The 14,709-nt window shown below is 52.5% G+C and overlaps 1 protein-coding gene across 6 annotated transcripts in view; it reads left to right on the forward strand.

The window, feature by feature from the left end:
- The window catches only part of LOC110491461 (vesicle transport through interaction with t-SNAREs homolog 1A), a 191,460-nt gene that overhangs the window by 35,169 nt on the left and 141,582 nt on the right, over positions 1–14,709 (forward strand). For 4 of the 6 annotated variants that reach the window (XM_036946315.1, XM_036946311.1, XM_036946312.1 and 1 more), the window contains exons 5-6: positions 2,059–2,079; positions 14,098–14,182. In XM_036946315.1, the coding sequence (XP_036802210.1) occupies positions 2,059–2,079; positions 14,098–14,182 (106 nt within the window). The remainder of the gene's footprint in view (positions 1–2,058; positions 2,080–14,097; positions 14,183–14,709) is intronic. The other 2 variants (XM_036946316.1, XM_036946313.1) reach the window with 1 other exon arrangement.

Genomic DNA, 14,709 nt, shown 5'->3' on the forward strand with positions numbered 1-14,709 from the left:
GGCCCTTTTTCTCACCGAAAGAAAGACGGAAGAAAATCGCATTTCTTTGAAATGTTAAAAAAAACCGAAAAAAACATTTGTTAGCCTGTCTGTTGCTGCCGAGTTCCCCAAGGCAAGATCTCTCTAAAATGCAACTCTCAGCACACACAAATAAAGCTTTTTTACTTTTAGGTATATTTCATTTAACTCCTTTTATTTCATTCTGTCACTCGAGGGATTCTATATCGCTTGACAGTGGTGCAGTGCTACATTATTTCTCTGACCTTTTTTTGAATTGTTCTTCAGATTTGCCCTTCCATGGTATTTAACTTTTTTAAACTCAGAATTACAATATTTAATGATTAAATATAAAATACATATTTGTAATTGGAAATCTTTTTATAATTCAATCGGGGAAAGCTTACTAAAAGTATATACGTTTCTAAACATCAATCAGACATGTAAAAAAAAAAATCCACCCTAATTCAAAGCATAATATTTATTTTGTATATTTAAATAAATTCACTATTTTTAAGGTTAGTTGTCTACAAATAACCATATTATAGATTTTTTTTTTACTGAACAGTGACAATATTGATGGTGCCACTCCAGATATGACTGTTTAATTTTCTCACTCTCTCAAATGCTAATAGTCATCCGTCAGAGTACAACGTTACACTGACGTAATTGTGCTTACATTTCTCATCAATGTTTGCCGACTGGGTGGCTGCTTCCTTGTTAACTCTTCGGTGTGAGTGCCTTTCAGAGGAGCCTGTTATTCTTGACGACTGTGGCCACGACAACCAATAGTTTAACATCAATCCTACCACCAAGGCTTTTTCTTTCTTCTCAACCGTCAAGTTCATCATTTCTGATCCAAGTCCTCCTACCTCTTTTGTGATATCATAGCAAATGATTTCAAACTAGCAAAATTCTAAATGACCACCACATACAAAGTGAGATGAGAGGAAAGTCATGTATCCCTGAGCCTCCCTTCAGATCTGCTAACCTTAAATCTCACCCAAGAAATAGAGATTTAAAAGAAAATCACCTGCAACGGCTAACAAATTAAGAAACTTGTCCTTCCCCTCCTCTTCTAAATCATGTTGCGTTCACATGATAAGCCCCCTCTCCATGACGTTCCCTGACATGAAGAGCAGGTTGTGGAAAGCGTCCTTTTTTAGTTGTGATAAAACTCACTCAAATTGAATTGTTGCTGTCCTCCAATGTCTCTCTCTTACATATAGAAAGTAACAACAATGGTAACAACAATATCTTCTATTTACCTATTTCTATTTGACATTCTCTTTCATCAAAAATGAATAACTAATGCAAAGATTAATTTTTCATGTCCCCCCGGTAACGGTTGTCCTGATAAGCTCCACCGTTATGTATGTATGTATGTATGTATGTATGCATGCATGTATGTATGTATGTACAGTATATGTATAACACAGGTGCCCTCACACGGGTATCCATACATAATCCACACAGCAGGCGTCTGTACTGAGGTACATGAAATATTGACAATATGTCACCATTGATGGACACATTGCCAACAATGGAATGGTTCTACATTTCTACAATGTAGAATAAAAAAGGCATATATCTCAATACTTTTTGTATTATCTCCCTGGGATCCTGCATAAGGATATATAGATATATATGTATATATTATTCCCTCATTTAAACTTCTATGCACACTGTACTCAAACTGTATTTTCCTACTGTACAGAGTGGGATCTAGAATGTTTTTGCCATAAGTCCTGTGATTCGACTTCCTCGACGATGCTAGTTTAGACACTGCGAGGCGAGCAATCCATTCCCTCTCGTTGTCTCATGTGACAGCGAGAGAACTTGATCTTAGCTTGTTCCGAAAAGTCTGCGCGAGTCTCGTGTTTAGCGTCGTTTAATGTGCTTGTCTGTGATTTCCAAACGCTGAACATGCAAGCCGATAAATCGTCAAGGTTAATTCTTTACCCGGCCGCATGATCTGCTTCCTGCCATGTCTTTCCTTTTTATCTTTCCCTCCCTCCCTCTATTTTTCTCTCTCTCTCTCTCTCTGCTTTCACGTGGCAGTTGATCAAGTTACGTGAAGAGGTAAGTTCTTCTATGGCTATCCTGTTTTTTTGATTCCTTTCCATCTGAATATCTTTATGCCCTCATCTCTGCAGCCTAAAGGCCAAGGCTGTTTTCTGAGGTTCTTATGAGCCTCTGTGTATAAATTCAATGAAATGTATTTTCTGTACAAGCCTGAAAAGGTATTATTTGTGATAGTACACTCTTTACAAAGCACATATTGATAAAAAGGCAGGGATAAAGGACACTGCTGAAGGGTTAAACCCCAGAAGGCCCGCCAACTATTTCACCAGATAACTCTCAACGTCTTTATGCTCAGCAATCATGGCTGCTCAATATCACCAGGAATTAGGGAATTCTGCATTTTTCCCTTAAATAACACTTACTGTGTAGTCGGGATGTAGTAGTAATACTATAGTTGTTGTAGTTTTGTATTTGTTATTGTAAAAAGATGGAGTGATCGGTTATCAGTATAATTATGATATTTTATATAGGGAATATTTCAATGTAATCGATGAATACATTCTGGATTGGTTATTTATTAATTTTTAATTATCACGTCATCAAAGGAAAGCGAAGTTCATGTACTGTTGCAATACGACACTTTGAAACGTCTTTGAAGGCTGAAAATAATCTTTGCTCAGGTTTCTATTCTCCAGCTTTTGTGTTTCTATTGGCTTGTACAGTACATGTCTTTGTTGCGTTTGTGATATGGCTTTGTGTCAAATGTTGCCTCAGGAAGCTTTTATGTAATGTCGTCATAGGGGGATCTCCTATCTGCTATCCTCGCACAGCAATCTAGCACCATCAGCCCGCCACTATCTTGATGCGACCCCCCCCCCCCCCCGTTACATCACCGCCATGCTACACCTTTCCCCATAGAATACTGTTGAATAGACACAATGCTTGGTTTTTATATTAATAGACCGACAGTAGAGGGGCTTGGATTGTCTCTTCTGGTCTGAACACATGGAAACACGGGCTGGGAGGGAGCATGGCTGGTGGCTATGGGCTGGCTGAGAGCTGGTGGAAAAACCCACGTGCTGACATGAGATGTAATGTAACCTGATTTGGAGTTCAATTGTGGCCTGGATTCAAAAAGACAGCAAACGGTGGTGGTTTCTTCTGGTCTTCGTTTATTAGCAATTTTGCTCTGCATGAACCTGCTGGAGTAAAATTCTCATCACTCATTCCGTTACCTGACCAGGTTCCCCTCCTTCAATCGCTGTTCAGAATGACTAACAGGACACAATTGTCAACAGGAATATCTGTTGATATATCCATTGTGACTTTAGAGGCACTTAGACAAACACAAATATACATTTAAAGATGAATCGGCCATGCTTGAGCAAATCTGTTTGGAGCATCTCTTTAGGCAACATGAGACTTACTTTTCATCTCTGTGTGTTGATGTGTGCATGTGTTTTGTAAGGTCGTCTGTGAATGTGTATATGCAGGGTTCTTAGTGTTAGCCAATGTTTTTGTTGTGTTTCCTGGAGCTGAGCGATACTATTCCTATCGACGCCACCCTCCATTCACGTCCATTCAGAACGCTGTTCTCTCCAGACTTCTTATTGTCCTCTTTCCTCCACCTTGCCACACTGCATGCCTCAGGTCAGGTGAAACCTTTCGTTGCCTCGCCTATCTTCCCCCGTGGAACGCACCACTCTTTAATTTGGTTTGATTCCCGCCCTCTTCACTATATCAAAAATTCTGATCTACTCCCTTTTCTTCCCATTCTTCCTGCATTTGAATCAAAGGCTGGCACAGCTTATTCACACTTAAGCCCCCCTTTAAAAAAAATAACTATACTTTTTCCTCAGCTGGAAAACATGCTTAAATATTTAGCACCCATATTCACAGCTGTTTGACACTTCTAATTCCTCATCTTACAAGTCCCAAACAAAACCGCGGCGAAGATCACACAGCCCGTCTGAATCACAGCTGTCATCATTATTCACTTTGACTCCCCCCCCCCCCCCCCCCCCCCCCCCCCCTTATTGAAGTAATAAGGAATCATCGGAACTTTTGAAAATGGTGATGGTTACCGTCGTTTGATATTGAAAAAAGGCAGCAGAAACGGGGAAGGAAGAGATTTTTTGGCGCTGCAGATGCATTGTTCTGCTGCCCCCCCCCACAAAAAAACCATCTCATTTGTATAGTTCCTAAGAAGGTCTTTGTTGCAAATTTAGATGTCAGATAAAAAGGCATACGTGGAAATGGGGAAGGGGCGCACACCAATGCAGTCGCGGACGCACAATATGTATTGTTTTTACATTGTTTTGTGTTTAGCTGTATGTGAAGAAGATTCATTTAGATAACAGGCCATTATCATTTTCTCCTGGAGGTGTATGGCAGGTATTATTATGGGTTTGTGTGTTTATTCTTATGATATTTTGGTGACTCTGCTCCTCTGACATAGCCTTGAGGCTTGATATATGCCATTTAGCAGATGCTTTTATCCAAAGCCACTTCTAGTCGTGTGTGTGTGTGTGTGTGAGCCCCGTGCTCTACACAGTCACACAGTTGTAGCTCACCAGGAGTGGCTAGCAACTCCCTCTTATTTAAATGGTTAGCAGGGAAGATGCTCAAACTGACTGGGTGTCTTAGGGAAATGCACCATTGTGTTTCTGAAGGGTGTAGTTCTACACTGATTCCATCCTCTTGTCCCATTGCGTCAGTAGAGAGATGGTTATACAGGTCAAGGAGTGTTGTTTTGGGCTGTTGTAGATTGTAGGTATTGGATTATGGATATGGTACATGTTTAGAACTCGTACCTACAACTGGTGTTGGCACTGGCTTCGTGTACCAGGACCACCCTGGTGTGTTAAGATGACATCTCAGCATTTTTAGAAATAGCTGAACCATCCTGAGGGTTTTTTATTCTACTTTATTTCCTATTGGTGGATTTTATACATCTGATGAAGTGGTTAGAAGGCTGGTGTTGGTACTGGATCTGTGCCGGCTGGCCTGCACTCTCACCCCTTCAGCTTCTGTCAGTGTCAAACCGGGCTGGGCCCATTATTCTAATGACGAGAGGGAGGGAGGCTGGAGGGAGGGAGGGAGGCTGGAGGGAGGGAGGGAGGCTGGAGGGAGGGAGGGAGGCAGGATGGATGGAGGCTGGAGAGAGAGCGGGGTGGAGGGATGGCTGGAGAGAGGGAGGGATGGACAGAGGGAGGCTGGAGGGATGGACAGAGAGGCTGGAGAGAGGGAGGGAGGCTGGAGAGAGGGAGGGAGGGAGGGAGGGAGGCTGGAGAGAGGGAGGGAGGGAGGGAGCCTGGAGAGAGGGAGGGTTTGGATGGATGGAGGGAGGGAGGGACGCTAGGGAGGGACGGAGGGAGGGAAGGAGGGAGGCTGGAGAGAGACCGGGAGTGAGGGAGGGACGGAGGGAGGCTGGAGAGAGGGAGGGATGGACGGAGGGAGGGACGCTAGGGAGGGACAGAGGGAGGCTGGAGAGAGACCGGGAGGGACTGAGGGAGGCAGGAGAGAGACCGAGAGGGACGGAGGGAGGCTGGAGAGAGACCGGGAGGGACGGAGGGAGGCTGGAGAGAGACCGGGAGGGACGGAGGGAGGCTGGAGAGAGACCGGGAGGGACGGAGGGAGGCTGGAGAGAGGCTGGAGGGAGGGAGTTAGGGAGGCTGGAGAGTGAGAGGGAGGGAGGGAGGGAGGTTAGAGAGAGGGAGGGAGGGAGGCTGGAGGGAGGGAGGCTGGAGAGAGAGAGGGAGGGAGCCTAGAGGGAGGGATGGACGGAGGGAGCCTGGAGAGAGGGAGGGATGGACGGAGGGAGGCTGGAGAGAGGGAGGGATGGACGGAGGGAGGCTGGAGAGAGGGAGCGATGGACGGAGGGAGGCTGGAGAGAGGGAGGGATGGACGGAGGGAGGCTAGGGAGGGAGGGATGGACGGAGGGAGGCTAGAGAGAGGGAGGGAGCCTAGAGGGAGGGATGGACGGAGGGAGCCTGGAGAGAGGGAGGGATGGACGGAGGGAGGCTGGAGAGAGGGAGGGATGGACGGAGGGAGGCTGGAGAGAGGGAGGGATGGACGGAGGGAGGCTAGGGAGGGAGGGATGGACGGAGGGAGGCTGGAGAGAGGGAGGGATGGACGGAGGGAGGCTGGAGAGAGGGAGGGAGGGACGCTAGGGAGGGACAGAGGGAGGCTGTAGAGAGACCACGAGGGACTGAGGAAGGCAGGAGAGAGACACGGAGGGAGGCTGGAGAGAGACCGGGAGGGACGGAGGGAGGCTGGAGAGAGACCGGGAGGGACGGAGGGAGGCTGGAGAGAGACCGGGAGGGACGGAGGGAGGCTGGAGAGAGACCGGGAGGGACGGAGGGAGGCTGGAGAGAGACCGGGAGGGACGGAGGGAGGCTGGAGAGAGACCGGGAGGGACGGAGGGAGGCTGGAGAGAGACCGGGAGGGACGGAGGGAGGCTGGAGAGAGACCGGGAGGGACGGAGGGAGGCTGGAGAGAGACCGGGAGGGACGGAGGGAGGCTGGAGAGAGACCGGGAGGGAGGCAGGATGGATGGAGGCTGGGGAGAGAGCGGGATGGACAGAGGGAGGCTGGAGAGAGGGAGAGGGAGAAAGTGAGGGAGGGTGGATGGAGGGAGGGAGGCTGGAGAGAGAGCGGGATGGACGAAGGGAGGCTGGAGAGAGAGCGGGAGGGACGGAGGGAGGCTGGAGAGAGAGCGGGAGGGACGGAGGGAGGCTGGAGAGAGAGCGGGGCTGTAGAGGGGGAGAGGGAAGGAGGGAGGGTGGATGGAGGGAGGCTGGAGAGAGGGAGGGTGGATGGAGGGAGGCTGGTGAGAGAGTGGGAGGGACGGAGGGAGGCTGGAGAGAGCGGAGGGAGGCTGGAGTGAGAGCGGGAGGGACGGAGGGAGGCTGGAGGGATTGAGGGAGGCTGAAGGTACGGAGGGGGACTGGAGAGAAAGAGAGAGCGGGAGGGAGGGAGACGAGAGAGAGGGGGAGGGAGGGAGACTGGAGAGAGGGAGACTGGAGAGAGAGAGCGGGGGAGGGAGGGCGGCTGGAGAGAGGGATGGAGCGAGGCTGGAGAAAGAGAGTGAGGCTGGAGAGAGAGAGCGAAGCTGGAAAGGGAGGCTGGAGAGAGGGAGACTGGAGAGGGAGCGGGATGGAGGCTGGAGAGAGATCGGGAGGGACGGAGGGAGGCTGGAGAGAGAGCGGGAGGGACGGAGGGAGGCTGGAGAGAGAGCGGGGCTGTAGAGGGGGAGAGGGAAGGAGGGAGGGTGGATGGAGGGAGGCTGGAGAGAGGGAGGGTGGATGGAGGGAGGCTGGTGAGAGAGTGGGAGGGACGGAGGGAGGCTGGAGAGAGCGGAGGGAGGCTGGAGAGAGAGCGGGAGGGACGGATGGAGGCTGGAGGGATTGAGGGAGGCTGAAGGGACGGAGGGGGACTGGAGAGAGGGAGCGATGGACGGAGGGAGGCTGGAGAGAGGGAGGGATGGACGGAGGGAGGCTAGGGAGGGAGGGATGGACGGAGGGAGGCTAGAGAGAGGGAGGGAGCCTAGAGGGAGGGATGGACGGAGGGAGCCTGGAGAGAGGGAGGGATGGACGGAGGGAGGCTGGAGAGAGGGAGGGATGGACGGAGGGAGGCTGGAGAGAGGGAGGGATGGACGGAGGGAGGCTAGGGAGGGAGGGATGGACGGAGGGAGGCTGGAGAGAGGGAGGGATGGACGGAGGGAGGCTGGAGAGAGGGAGGGAGGGACGCTAGGGAGGGACAGAGGGAGGCTGTAGAGAGACCACGAGGGACTGAGGAAGGCAGGAGAGAGACACGGAGGGAGGCTGGAGAGAGACCGGGAGGGACGGAGGGAGGCTGGAGAGAGACCGGGAGGGACGGAGGGAGGCTGGAGAGAGACCGGGAGGGACGGAGGGAGGCTGGAGAGAGACCGGGAGGGACGGAGGGAGGCTGGAGAGAGACCGGGAGGGACGGAGGGAGGCTGGAGAGAGACCGGGAGGGACGGAGGGAGGCTGGAGAGAGACCGGGAGGGACGGAGGGAGGCTGGAGAGAGACCGGGAGGGACGGAGGGAGGCTGGAGAGAGACCGGGAGGGAGGCAGGATGGATGGAGGCTGGGGAGAGAGCGGGATGGACAGAGGGAGGCTGGAGAGAGGGAGAGGGAGAAAGTGAGGGAGGGTGGATGGAGGGAGGGAGGCTGGAGAGAGAGCGGGATGGACGAAGGGAGGCTGGAGAGAGAGCGGGAGGGACGGAGGGAGGCTGGAGAGAGAGCGGGAGGGACGGAGGGAGGCTGGAGAGAGAGCGGGGCTGTAGAGGGGGAGAGGGAAGGAGGGAGGGTGGATGGAGGGAGGCTGGAGAGAGGGAGGGTGGATGGAGGGAGGCTGGTGAGAGAGTGGGAGGGACGGAGGGAGGCTGGAGAGAGCGGAGGGAGGCTGGAGTGAGAGCGGGAGGGACGGAGGGAGGCTGGAGGGATTGAGGGAGGCTGAAGGTACGGAGGGGGACTGGAGAGAAAGAGAGAGCGGGAGGGAGGGAGACGAGAGAGAGGGGGAGGGAGGGAGACTGGAGAGAGGGAGACTGGAGAGAGAGAGCGGGGGAGGGAGGGCGGCTGGAGAGAGGGAGACTGGAGAGGGAGCGGGAAGCTGGAAAGGGAGGCTGGAGAGAGGGAGACTGGAGAGGGAGCGGGATGGAGGCTGGAGAGAGATCGGGAGGGACGGAGGGAGGCTGGAGAGAGAGCGGGAGGGACGGAGGGAGGCTGGAGAGAGAGCGGGGCTGTAGAGGGGGAGAGGGAAGGAGGGAGGGTGGATGGAGGGAGGCTGGAGAGAGGGAGGGTGGATGGAGGGAGGCTGGTGAGAGAGTGGGAGGGACGGAGGGAGGCTGGAGAGAGCGGAGGGAGGCTGGAGAGAGAGCGGGAGGGACGGATGGAGGCTGGAGGGATTGAGGGAGGCTGAAGGGACGGAGGGGGACTGGAGAGAAAGAGAGAGCGGGAGGGAGGGAGACGAGAGAGAGGGGGAGGGAGACTGGAGAGAGGGAGACTGGAGAGAGAGAGCGGGGGGAGAGAGGGCGGCTGGAGAGAGGGATGGAGCGAGGCTGGAGAAAGAGAGCGAAGCTGGAAAGGGAGGCTGGAGAGGGAGAGAGGGAGACTGGAGAGGGAGCGGGATGGAGGCTGGAGAGAGATCGGGAGGGATGGACGGAGGCTGGAGAGAGAGCGGGAGGGACGGAGGGAGGCTGGAGGGAGAGAGAGCGGGAAGGAGGGGGACTGGAGAAAGAGAGAGCGGGAAGGAGGGAGACTGGCGAGAGAGGGATGGAGCAATGCTGGAGAAAGAGAGTGAGGCTGGAGAGAGAGCTAAGCTGGAAAGAAAGGCTGGAGAGGGAGAGAGGGAGACTGGAGAGGGAGAGAAGGAGGGAGGGTGGATGGATGGAGGGAGGCTGGAGAGAGAGCGGGAGGGACAGAGGGAGGCTGGAGAGAGAGCGGGAGGGACGGAGGGAGGCTGGAGAGAGTGGGAGGGACAGAGGGAGGCTGGAGAGAGAGGGGGGAGGGAGGGAGACTGGAGAGGGAGGGAGGCTGGAGAGAGAGAGGGAGGGAGTTGAGGGGGAGGCTGAAGCGAGAGGGAGGGAGGAAAGGTGTCTGGAGAGGGGAAAGGGAGGGAGGCTGGCGAGGGAGTCTGGAAAGGGAGGGAGGCTGGAGAGAGGGAGGGATGCTGGAGAGGGAGGAGGGGAGGGGGAGGCTAAAGCGAGAGGGAGGGAGGAAGGGTGTTTGGAGAGGGGTAAGGGAGTGAGGCTGGCGAGGGAGTCTGGAGGGACGGAGGGAGGCTGGAGAGAGAGCGGGAGGGACGGAGGGAGGCTGGAGGGAGAGAGAGAGCGGGAAGGAGGGGGACTGGAGAGAGCGGGAAAGGGAGGGGGAGGCTGAAGCGAGAGGGAGGGAGGGAGGAAGGGAGGAAGGGTGGCTGGAGAGGGTGCGGGAGGGAGGGAGGGTGGATGGATGGAGGGAGGGTGGATGGAGAGAGGAAGGCTGGAGAGAGAGCGGGAGGGACGGAGGGAGGTTGGAGAGAGAGCGGGAGGGACGGAGGGAGGCTGGAGAGAAAGCGGGAGGGACGAAGGGAGGCTGGAGAGAGAGCGGGAGGGACGAAGGGAGGCTGGAGAGAGAGCGGAGGGACGAGGGAGGCTGGAGAGAGAGCGGGAGGGAGGGTAGATGGAGGGAGGCTGGAGAGAGAGCGGGGCTGGAGAGAGAGCGGGAGGCTGGAGAGAGAGCGGGAGGCTGGAGAGAGAGCGGGGCTGGAGAGGGGGGGAGGGAGGGTGGGTGGATGGAGGGAGGCTGGAGAGAGGGAGGATGGATGGATGGAGGCTGGAGAGAGAGCGGGAGGGACGGAGGGAGGCTGGAGAGAGAGCGGGAGGGACGGAGGGAGGCTGGAGAGAGAGCGGGAGGGACGAAGGGAGGCTGGAGAGAGAGCGGAGGAACGAGGGAGGCTGGAGAGAGAGCGGGAGGGAGGGTAGACGGAGGGAGGCTGGAGAGAGAGCGGGATGGACGGAGGGAGGCTGAAGATAGAGCGGGAGGCTGGAGAGAGAGCGGGGCTGGAGAGGGGGAGAGGGAGGGAGGGAGGGAGGGTGGATGGAGGGAGGCTGGAGAGAGGGAGGGAGGATGGATGGAGGGAGGCTGGAGAGAGAGTGGAAGGGACGTAGGGAGGCTGGAGAGAGAGTGGAAGGGACAGAGGGAGGCTGGAGAGAGAGAGAGAGAGCGGGAGGGAGGGAGACTAGAGAGAGAGAGAGAGAGAGAGAGCGGGAGTGAGGGAGACTGGAGAGAGGGAGGGAGGGAGGCTGGAGAGAGAGGGAGGAGGGGAGGGGGAGGCTGAAGAGAGAGGAGGAGGGAGGGAGGCTGGGGAGGGAGGGAGGCTGGGGAGGGAGGGAGGCTGAAGCGAGAGGGGAGGGAGTGAGGAAGGGTGGCTGGAGACGAGAGAGGGAGGGAGGCTGGAGAAAGAGGGAGGCTGGAGAAAGAGGAAGGCTGGAGAGGGAGGCTGGAGAGGGAGTCTGGTTAGGGATTGAGCGAGGGTGGAGGGAGTGAGGGAGGAAGGAGGCTGGAGGTGGAGGGAGGGAGGAAGGGTGGCTGGAGAGGGGAAAGGGAGGGAGGCTGGAGAGGGAGGGATGCTGGAGAGGGAGGAGGAGGGAAGGAGGCTGAAGAGAGATGGAGGGAGGCTGGAGAGAGGGAGGGAGGGAGGCCGGAGAGGCTGGAGGGAGATGGACAGACAGAGATGGCAGACGAGAGGGAGGAGGCTGGAGAGACGGGGAGGGAGGCTGGAGAGACGGGAGGGGAGAGAGGGAGGGAGGCTAGAGAGTGAGGGGGATAGGGAGGATTGTGGGAGGGAGGGAGAGAGAGAGGTATAGGGATGGAGGAAGAGGAGAGGGAGAAAAGCTTTGAAGTGGCTTTTCAGCGCAGCTAGTCTGCTGGCCGTCTCAGGGAGACGTGTCACCTTTGCCGAGAGGGAATAGGAAAATCACGTTTCGAATGGTAATGATAACATACTAATCACTTGAGCTCTTTGAAGAACGGGGGAGCGAGCTACTCTGTCAGTATCCCGGCTGCCTTGTGCTCCGAGGCACACAGCCAGGGTCTAGGTGTATTAGCTTAAGCGTTGCATGTCAATACGTCCCCTCCATCTCCGCTGATCCATAGGGGCTCATTAAGCCGAGCTGGCTTCCTTCTCTCTCCCCACGCGGCGTGCACAGGCACACCACCATCACACTGCACACCCAGCCACCCACCACCTCTTTCTCCCTCTCTCTCACCATCACCCCCCGACCCTCTGTCCCCTCCTTCCTTTAACTATTGAAAAGTATTTCTGTCAATTTAAATGACATCTGTCCACCGGTGAGGAGAAGGTGGCTAGAGAAAAAACAATAAAGTTCAGAGGCAGTTTTCCTTGTTTTCCCCTCACTCTGATTTTGATAGCTTAGCTAGAGATTCCAGAGCTCCCCTCCCTCCCTTTCTAAACGAATGTAAACCCCTTTCACAGAGAGAGTTACCGTTCATCTGAGTGGTTGATCTATGGTACTTCTACGGTAGACTTGGGCTTGCGGAACGTCACACTTGTAGGTTCAGTGAAGATTTGACCACTGAAAGACTGGAGAATCCCAAGACAAATGACCTTTTATGTAGGTCAAGGTGCGTACTTGAGTTCAGGTTACTATTCAAGGTGGTGCCTTGGTTCAAACCCTTGACTCTGACCTTTTTCCCCCGTAACTTTATCTGCATGAGATTGTAAGGACCGTTTATAATGTAATAATACAATGGTGTTGAATGTGGTGTTATGACCATGATGTCACTTTTAAAGGGACAGTTCACCCAACTTACCTAATCACATATTGGTTTCCTTGACATGTAAACAGTCTATGGACAAGGCATGACAGCCGTGCTGTGGTGTAGTTTCCCTGGCACTGTTGTCAAATGCTAACCTTTCAGGATTTCAACGGACCGATATTAGACATTTTTCACGTGTCATTCCCACAGATTTTGAAATGGTCTCAAATTGATTGTGAAGCTCAACCGTCACTTACAGATTATTTTAACATGACGGTAGAGATGCTAATATTGGGCCTTTTGACTTTGTGCCACAAGTGCTAAAACGTTAGCATTCGGAAACAGTGCCAGGGAAACTACACCACAGCACAGCTGTCATGCCTTGTCCATAGACTGTTTACATGTCAAGGAAACCAATATGTGATTTGGTAAGTTGGGTGAACTGTCCCTTTAATTTCCGAGTCACAAGATGCAGCACGATCTGACCTGGTCTTGGCTTCGAAAGAATCGCCAGCAGTGAATGGAAGAATGACCATTTTGATTTATTTCAGAAGAAGAGCGGCTTGCTATGGATTTCACAGATATTCTTGATGCCAAATGTGTTGGCCTGTAACAACTCCTACTGCTGTCTAGCTAGATACACAGCACATGGAAATGCAAAAACGATCAAATTGCTCAGTATGAAACACAAAGTACCTCGGTAGCCCTTTGGAACTTGTATACAGTATAACCTTTCAATGGGCAACCTTGTCCATTCGTCGATACCGATGAATAAGCCAACATGCAATGCACTCTGCGTGCAAGGCTTGAAATGCTGTTGTTCGATGTATTCTGACACTGGAACTCATGGTTGTACGGGTTTATCATCGTCTATACTAGGATTGTCTATTATAGTGGCCAATACTGACTGGTGAGACAGCCGCGGTACATGTGCTGATTGCACAGGTATGACTATTCTGTTAGCTGTGTAGTGTCCCGTTGTTCCCAGCGTAGATCAGTGTCCATTTGTTGATGGTGTAAATATGTCACTGCTCAGTGTTTTATAGGATTGCATAGTACGTGCTGGTGTTTCTTTGTGTGTTTTGCTATTTGTTTTAGGGCTTAATGTTGATTCACAAATGATATTGTAGGCTAATGTTACATTTTTCTAGTCGCTTGTTACGCAATACACTTCCAAATGAATTGTCAGGATATGGTCATTTGGTGTCCTCTGAGGCGTTAAACTGTCTCACCGGCCATGTGCCACACCAGTAGAACTTTCTAGAAAGCAATACATGTCTTATGTTCCATAACCAACTTCACGAGGAGAGTAAATGCATTTGATTTCCACTTTAATGAGGGTTTTCTCCTTAATTCCAAAGCCGTCACCTTGACAGTTTTTTTTTACATGTTCTTCTTGAAAGCTGCAAATGATCATTTATTACATCTCAATTAGCTCTTCCTCCCCTCCCTCAACTTTGCCCTCCACGCTAAATGTGAAGTAATGAGTTGCAGGAGACTGAACGAGATGAGGTGGGGGAACCTTCTGGTGCTTCTCATTTTAATATTGATTAAGAAGAGATACTGTGTTGTCCATTTTTGGAAAACATTTCATGCATGTTGCCAATATTTCACCGTCCACACTTGGTTGTTCATGACAATTATTGTCTCTGGCCAGGGCTATTGCTGTTGTGGTCATAGTGTTGGTCAGTGTTTCGTGACGGCGTCGAGATGTTTCTCCGAAACGCTTCCCAGCCCTCTCAATCATTATTCTTCTGTTTTCTGTCTTGTATTTCTCCCATTTCTTTTAGAGAGCACATCTGTTGGACAACACAGAGAAGCTGGAAAGGTCATCTCGGAGGCTGGACGCAGGCTACCAGATAGCAGTGGAAACCGGTATGTGTTCTGTTTGGTTGGGAAGGGGGCATTATGAAATTAGAGGTGGGGGTGGGGTGTGTGATTGATCGACATGAAATTGTCTCACTCTTATGCGGGGTGGAGAGAAAGAGAAGTTAAAAAACAAAAAACAGCCGCCTTGACGACTGGTGACATTTTCAGGAGCACATCAAAGGTGAGCGAGGGAGAAAGAGGTGTACGGGGCGACAGAGCGGGCTACGCTGCTCCGTGTTCGGCTCCCGGAAAAGCATGCGCTCTTCTTCTCCCATGCATCTGTCTGGCTGTGAGTGAGAGGTGTTTTTTGTTGTTGAAGCTCTACTGAAAATAAACAACATCAGCGTTTCCTCCGCTAGTTCTTCATTCGGAGAACCAATCAAAACGCAATAAACATGACTAAATAAATCGGCCATCTAGAACAGAAAATCAGGTTTTATCCTCACGATCAAGGTTTGTTTTGATGTTTTATATATAGGAAAATGAGACTCATTTGGATTTGAAACCAGACCTTTTATTGTCTGACATTATTG

The sequence above is a fragment of the Oncorhynchus mykiss genome, chromosome 16 (assembly GCF_013265735.2).
Source record: "Oncorhynchus mykiss isolate Arlee chromosome 16, USDA_OmykA_1.1, whole genome shotgun sequence".
In the NCBI taxonomy this organism is placed as follows: domain Eukaryota; kingdom Metazoa; phylum Chordata; class Actinopteri; order Salmoniformes; family Salmonidae; genus Oncorhynchus; species Oncorhynchus mykiss.